This window comes from Sinocyclocheilus rhinocerous, unplaced genomic scaffold (genome assembly GCF_001515625.1).
Source record: "Sinocyclocheilus rhinocerous isolate Xijiao unplaced genomic scaffold, SAMN03320098_v1.1 scaffold516, whole genome shotgun sequence".
Lineage (NCBI taxonomy): Eukaryota > Metazoa > Chordata > Actinopteri > Cypriniformes > Cyprinidae > Sinocyclocheilus > Sinocyclocheilus rhinocerous.
In genome coordinates, this window is record NW_015660501.1 from 356,572 (window position 1) to 371,738 (window position 15,167).

The window sequence follows — 15,167 nt, forward strand, 5'->3', positions numbered from 1 at the left end:
CCTCGCTTTTCAGACCGATGAGCTTTGTAAAAATCGACGCGTTTCAGAAAGGCGGGGCATAGAAGAGCAACAATAATATACAGTATGTGGAAAATAATGTGTTTTTTGAACCTTAAACCGCGTAAACACATTGCATTACACCAAATACACAAAATAATGTTTTTTTAGCAATGTCATATGACCCCTTTAACATGAATAGTTAGTATGTAACTGGCTTGAAAGCATAACATTTTTTTGATAATCGATTATAATAGCGCTCTGCTCTCATCCAAGTTATATTCTTCATAGCTAAAGTAGTGTGTGCGACCAAGTCATCAGCGTAGCTCGCGGCGCCCTCTGTTTTTTGAAAATAATCACTACACGATTGCTCTGATAACCAGCGGGTTACTGTATGGATGGATTTTTTTGCAATGTATTAGTTTTGAACCTGCTGTACGGGGACGTCTGGTCACCCTATTCCAGACTGCATTGCAACAAGCTTGGAAATAATATAAAAGAGTGACGGAAATAAATTGGGAGATGGAATTCATTACCTGCAAGAGGAATCGAGGCATAACAGCATAACAGATGAGTTTGTGATAACATCAAGGACCTAAAGACGTCCGAGCGGGACAGCAGAGGACGTGTTACTGTACCTCGCTCAGGGTGGTGTAGAGCTGGAAGATCTGCCCTTCTCCCTCCACCTGTCTGACGCACAGCTTACAGCACAGCTCACACACGCTCACGCTCTGACGCTCCAGAGCAAAGGAGCAATGCAGCCGACGCACCGATCCACTCCACACCTGAGAGAAAGACAGCTCCTGCACGGACACACAGACAGACACTTTACCTGACGTCTGTTCAGAATTCAGAATAAGAATAACATATTACGTTACTTAATCACAAATATTAAAATAAATACAAATAATTTCAAATATTAACAGTGCAGTCTGTATATTTGTAACAAATAAACAAAAGTACTACTACTACTACTACATGACAAAAAATAAGTAATATTAAATAATCTTAAATTAAATGTTATATTAAATTACTCATTTAAATTAAAATATTAACATTTTAAAATGAACAAATATTAATATTGAAGGTTGTATATATTTAATAATAATAAATAATATAAAAATAAGCAATATTAAAATACTTTATATTATTTTTATATTATATTAAATGACTTAATCCCTTAAAATATTAAAATAAATTTAAAATGACAAATATTAATATTCAAGTCTGTATACATGTAATAAATTATACAAAGTCAGTCATATTATATTATATTGCATTTGACATTATATTAAATTCAAATCAAATATATTGAATTGAAATAATAAAAATATAAACTATTAATATTGATTAATATTAATATTAATAATAATACTATAAAATATACCAAATATATACAATTTAGTTATATTAAATCACTTTATTTGAAATGTTATACTAAATTGCATAACTTATTAAAATCATTTAAAATATTAACATACAACTCTGCATATATTTATTAATAATAAAATTACATACAAATTAAGTCATATTATATTATGAAATTGTTATATACAATTATTAAATCACTTAAACTATTAAAACAAATAAATATAATTATCGAATATTAATATTTATGTTTGGATACATTTTATAACATTAATAATAAAAAACATTAACATTGAACATTATAATACACTATGAATGCTGCCACAATTATTTACAAGGAAACAGAATTGATTGTTGTTCAATGCATGATTTAAGCTGTAAATGGTTTCTGTCTACTGTACACCACGCTCTCGGTTAAAGTTTAAATGGACTTTTTCTATCGCTGACCCAAGGTTATGTATTAACCCGCCACAGGACCTGAGATCTTCTCCCTCTCTGTCTGAAGACTCATCTGTATTCACTGGCCTTTCTTCAGATTTCTGTGTTCAGTTTTTTGTCTTTGGTGTATCTTATTGAATCATACTGTGCTGTTTCCATGTGCAGCACCTTAGTATATACGTGTTTAAATGCGCTCTATAAATAAAAAATGCTTGCCTTGACGTTAAGAATATCGCGATAACTCAAAACATTTACATGCTTCAAATCATTTCAGTTTTGTCTTTACCTGGTATTTGGTGAGTAGTTTGCTCTTCCACTGCGAGTGAATGTCATGTATTGACAGTCTCAAGTTGTGCTTGCTGTAACTGAAGATCAGAGACTTTGGTTCATCCAGCAGTTTCCCACCGATCTGTTTTTCTATCTGCAGCACCTCCTGTCCACACAAACACATAACAGTCAACTGTGCTGCACCATTTATGATACAATCATATACAACAAAAAACATATATTCACTGCACATATAGTCATTTCAAATGGCTCTTATTATCTTTTAAAATAAGAGTTTGGTGCAAACTTTAACATTCACAAGTTTTTCCCCAGAACTCATTTACATACAGTACAGAGCTTAGATAATAATAATAATAATAATAATAATAATAATAATAAAATTCTGTGATATTAAGTGATTTTAAATGACTATATGAAATGTTGTACTGCAATATATTAAATCACTGAATCATTGAAATTAAAATATTAAAATAAATTAAATTAAGAATATCTAATAATAAAATTCTGTGATATTAAGTGATTTTAAATGACTATATGAAATGTTGTACTGCAATATATTAAATCACTGAATCATTGAAATTAACATTTTAAAATAAATGAATTTAAGAATATCTAATAATAATAATAATAAGAAGAAATTATATACAAATTAAGTAATATTACATAATTTTAATTGTTTTATTATATTAAATTACTAAATCAATTAAATTCAAATATTAAAGTAAAACAAAGTTTATAAAAAATATATTTAAATAATCACATTAAAAATTTTATTTATATAATAACAACAATAAAAATAATAATAATAAATTATATAAAACCATAGTAATCATAAAATTGTATATTAAATTATTTAATCATTTTAATTAAAATATTAATGTAGATTAAAATAATTTAAACATATTAATATTAAAAAACACATTTTCATTCAAATGTAATTTATTAAGCAAACTCATTAAGAGTCATTCTTCAGTTAGATCTAGTCCCTGACATTACTTAACCAAAATTACAGTTAGCCAATCATAACAGTGCTGATTTACATACAGAACAATATAGAAGTAAAAAAATAAAAAATAAATAAGCAGCAGAGACCGCTGTCAGAGAGGGTGCAAAAGGATCAAGAAAAACTAAATTCATTATTTTTGGTGCAAGAAACCTTGGGTTACACTTTAAGTGGGCTTGAAAGCCACATTGGTCAGCTGTTACGCACTTTGAGCGTGTCCTGCGTGTCGTCAAGGCAGTACACTCTGATGTGATAGTCTAGACCTGCTGTGACTACAGGACCAAACACGGCCAGCTTAATTCGTTTAGCCGCTGACGGACAGGCGCTCTGGCCAATCAGACAGTAGGATCCGAGAGTCTCGGTCAGGATGTGACACGCCTCCTCCCCCAGCTGAACGTAACAGGAAGTAGTGAAGTTCTCCTCTCCAACCACGACCACGTCCTGCACACAAAACACACATTATTTACATGAGCATCTCATCACGACAGGTACAGGTTACAGTGTGATCTCACACACATACAAACCTGAATATATATTTACAATCTTGTGGAACTTAAATTATTATTCATTTTTCATTATTAATTTTATTATTTTTAAGTTATACTTTACTTTGCCCTTTTCCAAGGAAATTTTTGTAGGATTTTAAAACTGCAGTGATATACATATAAGTAACAAATACAAAGAATAACACAGACAATTGACAAACAAATAATAATAAAATCAAATAATAAAAAATCTAATAATACAAAAAAAAATACAAATAATTTTTATTAAAATCACATAATTTTATTAAATTATAAATGATCATTAATTGTTTTCTTAGCCCATACAGAAAAAAGTGCTTCCTAGGAAAAACACAGAAAACATTTATTAATAAATAAATGAAATATGTATATATTTGCAATTTAAATATAATCTATTTTATATATTTATGAATTAATTATACATTTTTAAATGTATATAAACATTTTTAAATAAACCAATTCTAGCATTTATGACATCATTTTATAAAAAAAAAAAAACATTCACATTATTCTTAATGAATATTCTCAAAAAAATTACTGTAAAAATCCTTTTAATTGAATGTTTTTTTTTTTATCTAAATAAATAAAAGGCAGTACAACCAATATTGCAAAGATGTAATTGTAAAATTGATATTGTGATTGATATTGAATGTAAAAAATACTGATCAAATTATACAAATATTATATGATACATTTCTTTGGTTACAGTATTTTTTGTGTGAGGGTTGTACTTACTTATCATAAAAAATATCATCAAAATGCAAACACTTTTAAAAGTGCTAATAACTTGAAAAAACTAATTTCTTATTTCTTCTTTTGATTTTGGAGTGAAATATGACCCGGGCATGGTTTTGACAGGCTTTATGAGATATATAAAGCATATAAAGCATATAAAGAACATCGGACCAAACTCAGGGCAGCAGAGAGAAAATGGTGCAAATCAAAAGATCCGTCAGACCTGAGTATGTATCAGTCTTTGCTTTCATCTTTCTCTGCCGAAGTCCATACTGCCAAATCTTCATACTTCCACAACAAGATCAACAGCGCTCCAGACACACGTAATCTCTTCAAAACTTTCAATTCTCAAAATGAATCCTCCACCACCTCCTACCACTTCTATAACAGCTAATGATTTCGCCACATTCTTCACAGACAAAACCCCCACAAGCAGGTTCTTCAGGACATTTGGTCTCTCCTGCACACACACACACACACACACACACACAATGCGAGTGTGTGTCTGAGGGAATCCTGGCCCTGATAAAGGAAGCAGATTCGTCCTGATAAATACGCCCCATCCTTTTTCCCGCTCCACTCTTGCAATAATTGAATTTTGTGTTGTCTATTTGTAGAACCCTGCCATGCACAGCAGGCCAATTTACCCTGCCTGCCTTCACTGATAGTTACATTTATTTTCCAGTCATGTTTCCCTCTCTCTGCAGGATAAGTAGTTTATTGAAATGGAGCGGCTCATCTCCAGAGTTTCCCTGACCTGATTCCTCTCGCTGCCATTCTTTCATTCAGCCACAGGCTGTCCCGATCGGCCGTATTTAAATTCCTCACCTCCCATTGGTCCTGCTGCGTGTGGCTCTTGAGGATGATTTGCCAGTCGTCAGAGTGGGCGTGTGCGCAGTGGTGGAGAGTGAGGATGACGGGACGGGTCAACAGGGCGCCCGCGGGACCGCAGCTGACCACAGTGCTGAGCACGGCCTCCCCGTCACTGACCGCTGGCCTGATAGAGACAGACACATTTAAAGGTATAGTTCACTCAACGATTTAAATTCTGTCATCTACTCACCCTCAAGTTGTTCCAAACTTGTATGAGTTTCTTTCTTGTGTTGGACACAAAAGAAGATATTTTGAAGAATGCTGGTAACCAAACAGCTGACGGCAGCCATTGACTTCCACTGTATTTTTTCCCCTACTATGGAAGTCAGAATAAGAATCAGAATCAGAATCAGAATCAGAATTAGCTTTATTCGCCAGGTGTGTGCAAACACACGAGGAATTTGTTGTGTTTTTTTTTTTTTAAGGTGCTCCTGGTACATACATACATACATACATGCATGCATATTCCTAGTAAAGCTGATCGGGAAAAAATTGCTTAAAACAGGACAAACAAACAAAAAAAGTACAAGTACCAAGTAGCGACAAACCATGGCTGCCATCCGCGGCGCCATTTTTAATTATAATCAATTACAAGTCAATGGCAACCAGCAACTGTTTGGTTACCAACATTCTTCAAAATATCTTCTTTTGTGTTCCACACAAGAAAGAAACTCATACAAGTCTGGAACAACTTGAGGGCAAATGATAAATGATGACAAAATTTTCATTTTGGGGTGAACTATCCCTTTAAGATTTTTGCCTACTTTTCCGTTTTCAGCTTCTGTTCTCTCTGAAATCACTGCAGATGCTACAGTAACACACACAATGAACCAGAACTGTTTGAAATTTTCAAGTTAATAATCAATTACATCAAGTTGAACAATAAAACATTTGATATGAATTTTATTATAAATATTTATGAAGAACAAACATCCTGTGCTCTACATTTCAACATTCTCAGAAAAAAGGTACAAAAGGTGCTGTCACTGGGGCAGTACTTTGAATTACAAAAGCTAAGTACATCTTTGTATCTTATTTACCCCTAAAGTACATAATAGTACCTTAAACATACCTATTAGTACTTTAAAGTACATATTAGTAACTAAATGGTACATATTAGTACTTTAAAAGTACATAGTACCTAAATTTACATTGGTAAAAACAATTGCTTTTCTATGCTGCTCCAGCAGAATGTAAATTAATTTTTAAATTGTTTCATTGACATTTTTATTCATGCATATTGTTTATGCAGAGCTGGATAGGTTGCTGAAGTTAGCTTCCCCCCCCCCTATCATATTCATTACTTTTAACTTGCTTTTTTCCCTCAAGTACTTGATTACTCATATTTTTATGTGTGTTTCATATGTGTTTTAGCATTCAACTACAAAATGACTTGCTTATGTTTGGGCTGTGTGTTGTGTGTGTTTTTTTGGGGTTTTTTTTACCTCATGCTCTCTGTCCTTTGTACAGTCACAAACATCTCATAGACGCGACCTTGAGGAATCGCACCAGCTGGAACCAACAAACTCACACCTGAAACACATTACAGAGAGACTGATTCAGAGAGAAACCGCACACCTCGTGCTGACTAGTTTCAAGCATCAACTTGATTTGTCTGTCCTTACTGAAAACAAAAATGTTGTGAAGCAACAAAATCACAGCCAACCAGAACATACTTAATGTTTAATACGCAATATGGAGCAGGATTTTGGACCAATGAGACTGTACTGAAGGCGGGGCCACTCGGCACAACATGAAAAAAGTGATGCCATTACAAGTAGTGGCTAATTAGGACTCAGACTCAGAATTCAGATGAATGCACTTTCATGATAGAAAGAATGAAAAATAGAATACCAGAATGAAAAAGACAACAATATATAGAATGACAGACAGAACAATATATAGAAAAGGAGAATGATAGAATGATAGATAGAACGATGGATGGATGGATGGAAGATGGATGGATAGATAAAATGATAGAATGATGAATAGAATGCCAGAACAACAGTACTATAGATAGAACGATAGAACGATAGATAGATAGATAGATAGATAGATAAAATTATAGAATGATAAATAGAATGCCAGAACAACAGTATGATAGATAGAGCAATAGAACGATAGACAGACAGACAGACAGACAGATAGATAGATAGATAGATAGATAGATAGATAGCTAGATGGTGATTCATATAATGTCAGTGGAGTGTTATGAGTCGATTCTTCAGTTCATAAAGTGGATTACTAGCTGCCGTCCTCTGGATTCATTTATCACTGTCACTGAAGGTGTTCATCCTCATCACACGAATGTGAGATTGTGAATGTGACATTTCCATCACATCTTACTGGAACCCGTTACAGCCATACACCTTAATTAGACTAATGAAGGACTATCAACACAATCAATTAATCATCATAAATTATATCACACGGCGATTCGTAAATATGTTGGACACTCGGCAAGGACCAGAGTGTGATTGTGCATCATAAATCATACATAAATAAGGGGGGGATGGTGTGTGTGTGTGTGTGTGTCTGTTCTTACCTGAGTTGGGTATGATCAAATGACCTCCCAGCGTGTTAAACGACCCTAACGCCGTACACGTGGGGTCCCGTGCGCGTGCCAGCGTCTGGTTGCGTGGGGTCATGGGGTCGCTTTCCAGAAGAGAGTGTGTGACTTTGGGGGACAGGGTGGCAGAGAGGTCAGAGGTCACGTCCTCCTGAGGGGTCACTGTGCCAGAGAAGTTGTAGACTTTGATCTTGAGGTTGGGAAGCGGCAGCGGCTCCAGCAGAGGGGAGCTGGTCATGGGGATTTTGTCTGAGATGTCGTGGAGGGCATATACTGGACCGCGATACAGCACCGCCGCTGTGGACAGATCAGGGGTTGCGGCCAGCAAATCCGCTGCAAACACACACATGAAATTACTATTAAATATCACTAATAACACTTGTAGATCAATAGATTTAAAAAATCTATTAAATTGAATTTTAAAATCGAATTTCAGTATTTCGTTTGTCTTCTGATATCATTTCCAGCTCTGGCTTTTCTCATAAATTAATTGTATTTTTCGTATGATATCATACAGTACGGTTTGGGGTCAGTAAGATTTTTCAATATTTTTCTCTCTTAAGTCTCTACTGCTCACCAAAGCTGTATTTATTTGATTAAAAATACAGTAAAAACAGTAATATTGTGAAATATTATTAAAATTTCAAATAAGTGTTTTTTATTTGTAAATATTGTAATGTGTAATTTATTCCAGTGATGTAAAGCTTAATTTTCAGCATCATTACTTCCTTCTTCAGTGTCACATGATCCTTCAGAAATCATTCTAATATGCTGATTTGCTGCTCAAGAAACATTTTTTATTATTATCAATGCTGAAAACAGTTGTGCTGCTTCATATTTTTGTGGAAACCGTGATACATTTTTTTCAGGATTCATTGATGAATAGGAAGTTTCAAAAGAACAGCGTTTATAAGAAATAGAAATCTTTTGTCATCTTACTGACCCCAAACTAGTGTTTATGCAAAACCACAATGACTTTAAAACCTCACATAAACATATTTGACATATTTATACATATTTTTTATTAGTTTTTGACAGTTATCTGATTGTCTGGAGTTGTTGAATACAATAAAGGTAAACCCCCCCCCCCCCCGAAAACTCAGCATAAAAGCACAATAAACTCTGTATGTGCTATATTAAAAGTCACATGATAACTTTCTGAGAGGAACAAAAACACATATTAAGACATTATTTACTGAAAATGTTCTCCCTTTGCTAAAGCTCTCAAATATTTAAATCAGCGTACTTTTTTTTTTTTTTAGTTTGTTTCTGCAATGGGATAAGAATTTAAACTTTTTTTTATATTTTGCAATTCTGAGTTTTTGTTTATGAATTCTGAGTTTACATCCTTGCAATTATGTTTTTTGTTTCCGCCACGGAATAAAAAATTATAAAAAGGTAATTGTAACTTTTTAACTCACAATTTTACTTTATCTTGCAATTGCGAGTTTCACAATTCCTACTTTACTTCTCAGAATTGCACATTTATATCTCACCATTCTCACTTTATATCTTGCAATTCTGACTTTATAAAAAAAGTCAGAATTGTGAGATTACCTTTTATATTTTTTTATCCCGTGGTGTAGACAAGCTTCCATAATTTGAAGTATGAAATAACCAATTTCATCAGAGCATCTCATCACACACTCTAAACCACAAATAATTCATTAGCTACATTATAGAAAAAAAGCCAGCTACAGTGGCTACAATTTCCATTTGAATTTCTATTTTGTATTAAATTTCCATACAAGTGACAATTTTTAAACACGTGAGATCAATATGCATAATTTGGCATAATTTAGATGTAAACAAAGCTAATAAACACTTTCATTGCATGTAACAGAGCTGCTTGATTTGTGCTCCAGAAAGTCATAGGGGTTTGGAACGGCATGATGGTGGGTAAATGACTTTTTTAGCTGACCTATTCCTTGTATGTATTTCTGTTGTGTGCTATTTTGAAATGAAATCACCGTGTTTGTGTGTGTGTGTGAGAGAGCTTGTAAAGGACTCTTACAGCCAGCGGCTGGTAATCTCCATACTGATTGCTCATTAACATTCAGCTTCCCACAGTGACTAAACAGAGGATTGTCACTTCGCACATCAGCTCTCTTTCTCTCTCCGGTTACTCAGGTGTGAGCATTACTCACCATGAGCACTCACACTCCTGACACAAGTCATTCATCACGCAGCGATCGTTGAGAAAGTGTAAACCGCACTGCATTGCATCACACCTGTCGAAGTAAACGTGTCCAAACTCAGGAGAGATCTTCACCAGAGCAAAACTGACGGATGTGAATGTCTCGCTTTTACCATCACAACATCCTGTATTTATCAACTCATTCACCGACATCCTCCGCAGCGTCTCCACACGGTGCTTTCACCCTGACAGGGTGCCATTTACACCTACAGCCCGCTTCATGTTTAATTAAAGAGAAAACGAGCGGGAAAATGAGGGGAAAAGCGAGACAATACGAGAGCGAGCGGAACGACAATTCTTCATTAATGATAACCTGTTCAGGTGGGAGAGTGACAGGCTTTCTAATGATCCTCAGATGAAATGTCACCTGAATCTCTCTCACACACACCTCACAATTTAACACCGGAACACTGCCTTCCACTCAGTTCACCACTTGATTGGAATTTTAATCATTCTTGTGTCTTACGGTGACACACACACACACACACTCCCACAGCTCCTCTCTGAAACTGTTGCATTGACTGAGAGCCGCAGTAAGAGAGATTGTGTCTGAATAGCGCGTTTGAATGTTTTACCAAAGCAATAATCCACTCCAGGATGTGCGTTATAGTGACTTGCATGATTACAATGCCTAAAATCTCTTTCAATCTGGTAAAAACAGCAATATGACAAAAAGACACAGATGTTCAAAATTGGTTACATTTGTTATTAAAGGGAAATTTCACACAAAATTAATATTTTGTCATCACTTTGTCACCTTCATTTCATTACAAACTTGTATGACTTTTTTCCCTCTGCAAAACACAAAAGAAGATATTTTTAATAACGTTGAGGTCCAAATGAAAATTAACTCAATTGACACTCATTGTAATATACTGCATTTTGCAGAAGAAATTAAGTCTGCCAATAATTCAGAAATCTAAGTTCCAAATTCTATATAATAAACATGTATGGTTTATCTATGTACAGTACACACATACATTTCTTCTGCTCACCAAGGCTACATTTATTTGATCAAAAGTACAGTAAAAACAGTAATATTATACAATTTTATTACAATTTAAAATAACAATAGGTTACTGTTAGTAACCCTGGTTCTCTGAAACATCGAGTGGAGAGATCCACCTGTGGGAAGGGCATCCGTGCCTGACCTCTGCAGAAGCATCCAATTGCACCAAGTCTGGCTTGACAGACATGAGCCCGTGCCCAATGGCAGGTAAGGGACCGCTCCTTGACCAAGCGCATAAAGTCCCAGCACCCGCTACCTTGCCTCAATGAGCATATTCGCTTCTTGTGCAGCAAGTGGGGTAAACTTGGTGGATCTCTCCACTCAATGTTTCAGAGAACCGGGGTTACGAACAGTAACCTATTGTTCTCTTTCATCATCTCGACATGTTTGGCTGATGCCAAGGCCCGGAGCAGAGCTGTCTTGAAAGACAGAAGCTTCAGGGGAATATTTCCCAGGGGCTCAAACGGCTGTTGAGACAAAGCCTCCAGCACCTGGAGCTGCTCTTCTAGTGACTGGAAGAAACCGGCAGGCGCTCTTCATTAATCTACGAATAAGGGGGTGTTGCCCCACCATAGTGCCATCAAACCCAACATGACATGCAGTGATAGCCTTAATAGTGAAGAAACTTTAATAGTGGAGAAAGATTTACCACCATCGATAAGGTCTTGCAAAAAAAAACAAAATGTCAACGACTGAGCACTGATATGATATGAGCTGACGCCCCTCGCACCACTCCTCAAACACACGCCACTTGCAATCATAAAGGGAGCATGTAGAGGAGGCTCTAGCATTCTGCATGGTAGCAACAACACGAGGGGGGAGCCCCAATGAGTTTAAATTTGCCCTCTCATGGGCCAAGCCAAGAGAGCTACCCTGTCTGGGTGCGGATGGTATATTTCCCCGTTCGCTTGAGACAGGAGGACCGTGCGTAATGGGAGGGGCAATGGCTATGCATACAGAAGAGGAACTATCTCTGCCAGCCATGAAGATATGGGCCACCTGGGTGTTATCAAAATCAGAGTCAGGCTCGGGGACATGGGTCGCCCGTAACGACAGAAAGTGCTGCCTGCTCCATACTAACAGCTTGTGAGCTAGAGCATGAAGCTTGGAGGAGCGCAACCCCCCTTGACGGTTGATATGTGCCACGGCTGTGGTGTTGTCGCAATGCACCAGCATGTGATGCCCCTGCATGCGGGGCAGAAAATGTTTCAGAGCCTTCCAAACAGTAAGGAGCTCCAAATAATTGATGTGGGCTGAGTGGAGTGTGCTCGGTCACACACCGTTCACTATTCTGCCCTCTTGAGTGGCTCCCCATCCTGTTAATCAGAGTCAGGCTCTGTTCTTTCACCCTGACCAGAGTAGGAGATATCAAGCAGAGAAAAAGCATAGAGCAGCACATTGGGCCATGGGAGGGCCAGTCCTCGTCCCGTAGTGAGAAGAACATAGGACAATGGGCGTTTTCGCACGAGGCAAAGAGCTCGACGGCTGCCCGACCGAACCTCTTCCATAGCAGATCCACTATCTGAGGGTGGAGGCGGCATTCTCCGTAGAATGGGCTCCCCCTCGACAAAAAGGTCTGCACCCCTGTTCAGAACGCCCGGGACATGGGTCGCCCGTAACGACAGAAAGTGCTGCCTGCTCCATACTAACAGCTTGTGAGCTAGAGCATGAAGCTTGGAGGAGCGCAACCCCCCTTGACGGTTGATATGTGCCACGGCTGTGGTGTTGTCGCAATGCACCAGCATGTGATGCCCCTGCATGCGGGGCAGAAAATGTTTCAGAGCCTTCCAAACAGTAAGGAGCTCCAAATAATTGATGTGGGCTGAGTGGAGTGTGCTCGGTCACACACCGTTCACTATTCTGCCCTCTTGAGTGGCTCCCCATCCTGTTAAGGCATTCCAAGCATTCCGGAGGACGAGGTCATTAACCGTGAGGATCTCTTTCCACAGAGTAGGCGAAGGCGATCCCTGTGTCAGCAGGCTGTTGACCTAAATCATCCAAAAGCTCTGCCTGGTACGCGGAGAGTAGAGAGGAAATGTTGAGCGCCCTGACAGACAAGGCTGAGGATTTATATGCGGCCTGGTGAACTGAGGCAGAAAAACGATCAATTTTGTTCGTCAATACCGGCTTTGGAGGGGGGAGCAGCCCGCCCTGGACAGTGCTAAGATGCCTGGCGATCGAGGGGATCACCCAAGCCTAGCACCACCATATCCTTAACCTCGAGGCCCGCAAGACCGTGTTTGAGGTTAAGTGGATCGCTCCAGTAATGCCTCATGTGCTTCGCACATGCTGGGAGGATGGGGAAGAGTTGTTTCCTCGGGCCGGGAGGGGGTCCCAGCAGCTTCCCGTCATAAATATCCCTCTCCTGGTCAGTGGCGCTCTGTGGAGCCGGCCACTCAATTTTGAGGCGAGCGGCCGCTTGTTCACAGACGTCCACGTCAGAAGGCGGGATGGCCTCCTCGTCCTCTGAGACCCCGAGAAGGCCCGCGTCATCATCATCACCGGAACCGGCCGGTTCATCTGCGAACGGGGGGTTGCCCGCGAAGATATCCTCTTCGGGGAATGCCGGATTGGGCTGGTTGGCCTAGTCGAGAGACGTTGCGCCCTGGGAGCCCCCCGGTAGCGCGTCGTCATCGCCGTGTCCCCCATCTGAATCGGAAAGGCCGAGCTCGACACACTGGGTTGCGGCAACTTTAAGATGGCGCCGCAGGAGCTTTTTAGGCAACCTAAGGCAATGACTGCAATTTTCGGGGCTCTCCAAGACCTCTTCTGCGTGTTTGAGGCCCAGGCAGACCATGCAGAACGTGTGAAGATCATTAGAGGCGATAAGCGCGCCACACGTGGCCGTGATAAACTATCCCCAGAATAAGCAGCCGATTTCGAGAGCGACATGCTGGCAAAAAACTGAGAAAAATCTGCTGGGACTTTATGCGTGCGGTGAAGGGGCGGTCTCTTACCTGCCATTGGGCACACGCTCCTGTCTGTCAAGCCAGACTTGGTGCAATTGGATGCTTCTGCAGAGGTCAGGCACGGATGCCCGTCCCATAGTTGGATCTCGAACACGAGATGATGAAAGAGAACTGTTTTCTATTTGAATATAATTTAAAATATAATTTATTCCTGTGATGCAAAGCTGAATTTTCAACATCATTACTCCAGTTTTCAGTGTCACATGATCCTTCAGAAAACATTCTAATATGCTGCTGATTGCTGCTCAAGAAACATTTCTTATTGAAAACAGTTGTGCTGCTTCATATTTTTGTGGAAACTGTTTTTTTTTCAGGATTCTTTGATGAATAGAAAGTTCAAAGAACAGTGTTTGTTAGAAATAGAATGCTCTGTAACATTATAAATGTCTTTACTGTCACTTTTGATAAATTTAAACTTTATATTTCTAACCAATCAGAGCTCAACAGTGATCCACTAATGAAGGTTGAGCATCTCACCTGAGCGTGCTTGTTTGATGCTGACAGGCTGGAATCCTCCGTTCAGCACAGACGAGTCGATGATGTCAGAGTGAAAGCGGCGATGAGTTTTGCGGTACACAAGTAGTGCCACGATAGAAGAGACAATCAGACACATGACCACCGCCATGACGATACCCACGTACAGCGCTACCTCATCTCCACCCGGCGCAGCTGCACGACAGACAAACACAGGTTACGGTCAGAATGAATTACTGCATACTGCATACTATGTACAATGTTCCCTCTAATGGCAAGCTCACACTACATGATTGAAAGACTAGCCGAATCACTGTGTTGCTCACACTACGCAACAAGATTTCTTCTCATCTGTCGCCGTCTTGTTATAGCTAAATTACAGCGATTATAGGCCATATCTTCAAGCATGGACGATCAACTGGCCCTTCAATTGGTCTGTGCAGTTATTTTATCCGAAAGAAAGAAGAAACCACGACAAAAGAGAATATGGCAAAAACAATGGCTTGGAAGACGTGGACAACAAGGACTGTCAGTACTGCAGAAAGAGTTGGAGGTAATTAAACGGTACAATGAAACGTGGTATTATATACACAGTCTATGCATTTGTTAAATTTATATCTAGTTAGTTGATTTGATTAATTTGTGGCTTTTCATTTCTGTTCATAAAGATGCATGATAAGAGTGTTTATACCATCTGCACTGTGATTGGCTAGATTAGTTCCA

At 38.3% G+C, this 15,167-nt stretch overlaps 1 protein-coding gene across 1 annotated transcript in view; it reads right to left on the bottom strand.

The window, feature by feature from the left end:
* LOC107725175 (netrin receptor UNC5C-like) overlaps window positions 1-15,167 on the bottom strand; it is a 115,781-nt gene that overhangs the window by 7,061 nt on the left and 93,553 nt on the right. The window contains exons 10-16 of the mRNA XM_016534347.1: window positions 14,448-14,639; window positions 7,772-8,128; window positions 6,672-6,759; window positions 5,182-5,350; window positions 3,302-3,535; window positions 2,090-2,236; window positions 636-800 (exon numbers count right to left, since the gene is read on the bottom strand). Coding sequence (XP_016389833.1) covers window positions 636-800; window positions 2,090-2,236; window positions 3,302-3,535; window positions 5,182-5,350; window positions 6,672-6,759; window positions 7,772-8,128; window positions 14,448-14,639 — 1,352 coding nt within the window. The remainder of the gene's footprint in view (window positions 1-635; window positions 801-2,089; window positions 2,237-3,301; window positions 3,536-5,181; window positions 5,351-6,671; window positions 6,760-7,771; window positions 8,129-14,447; window positions 14,640-15,167) is intronic.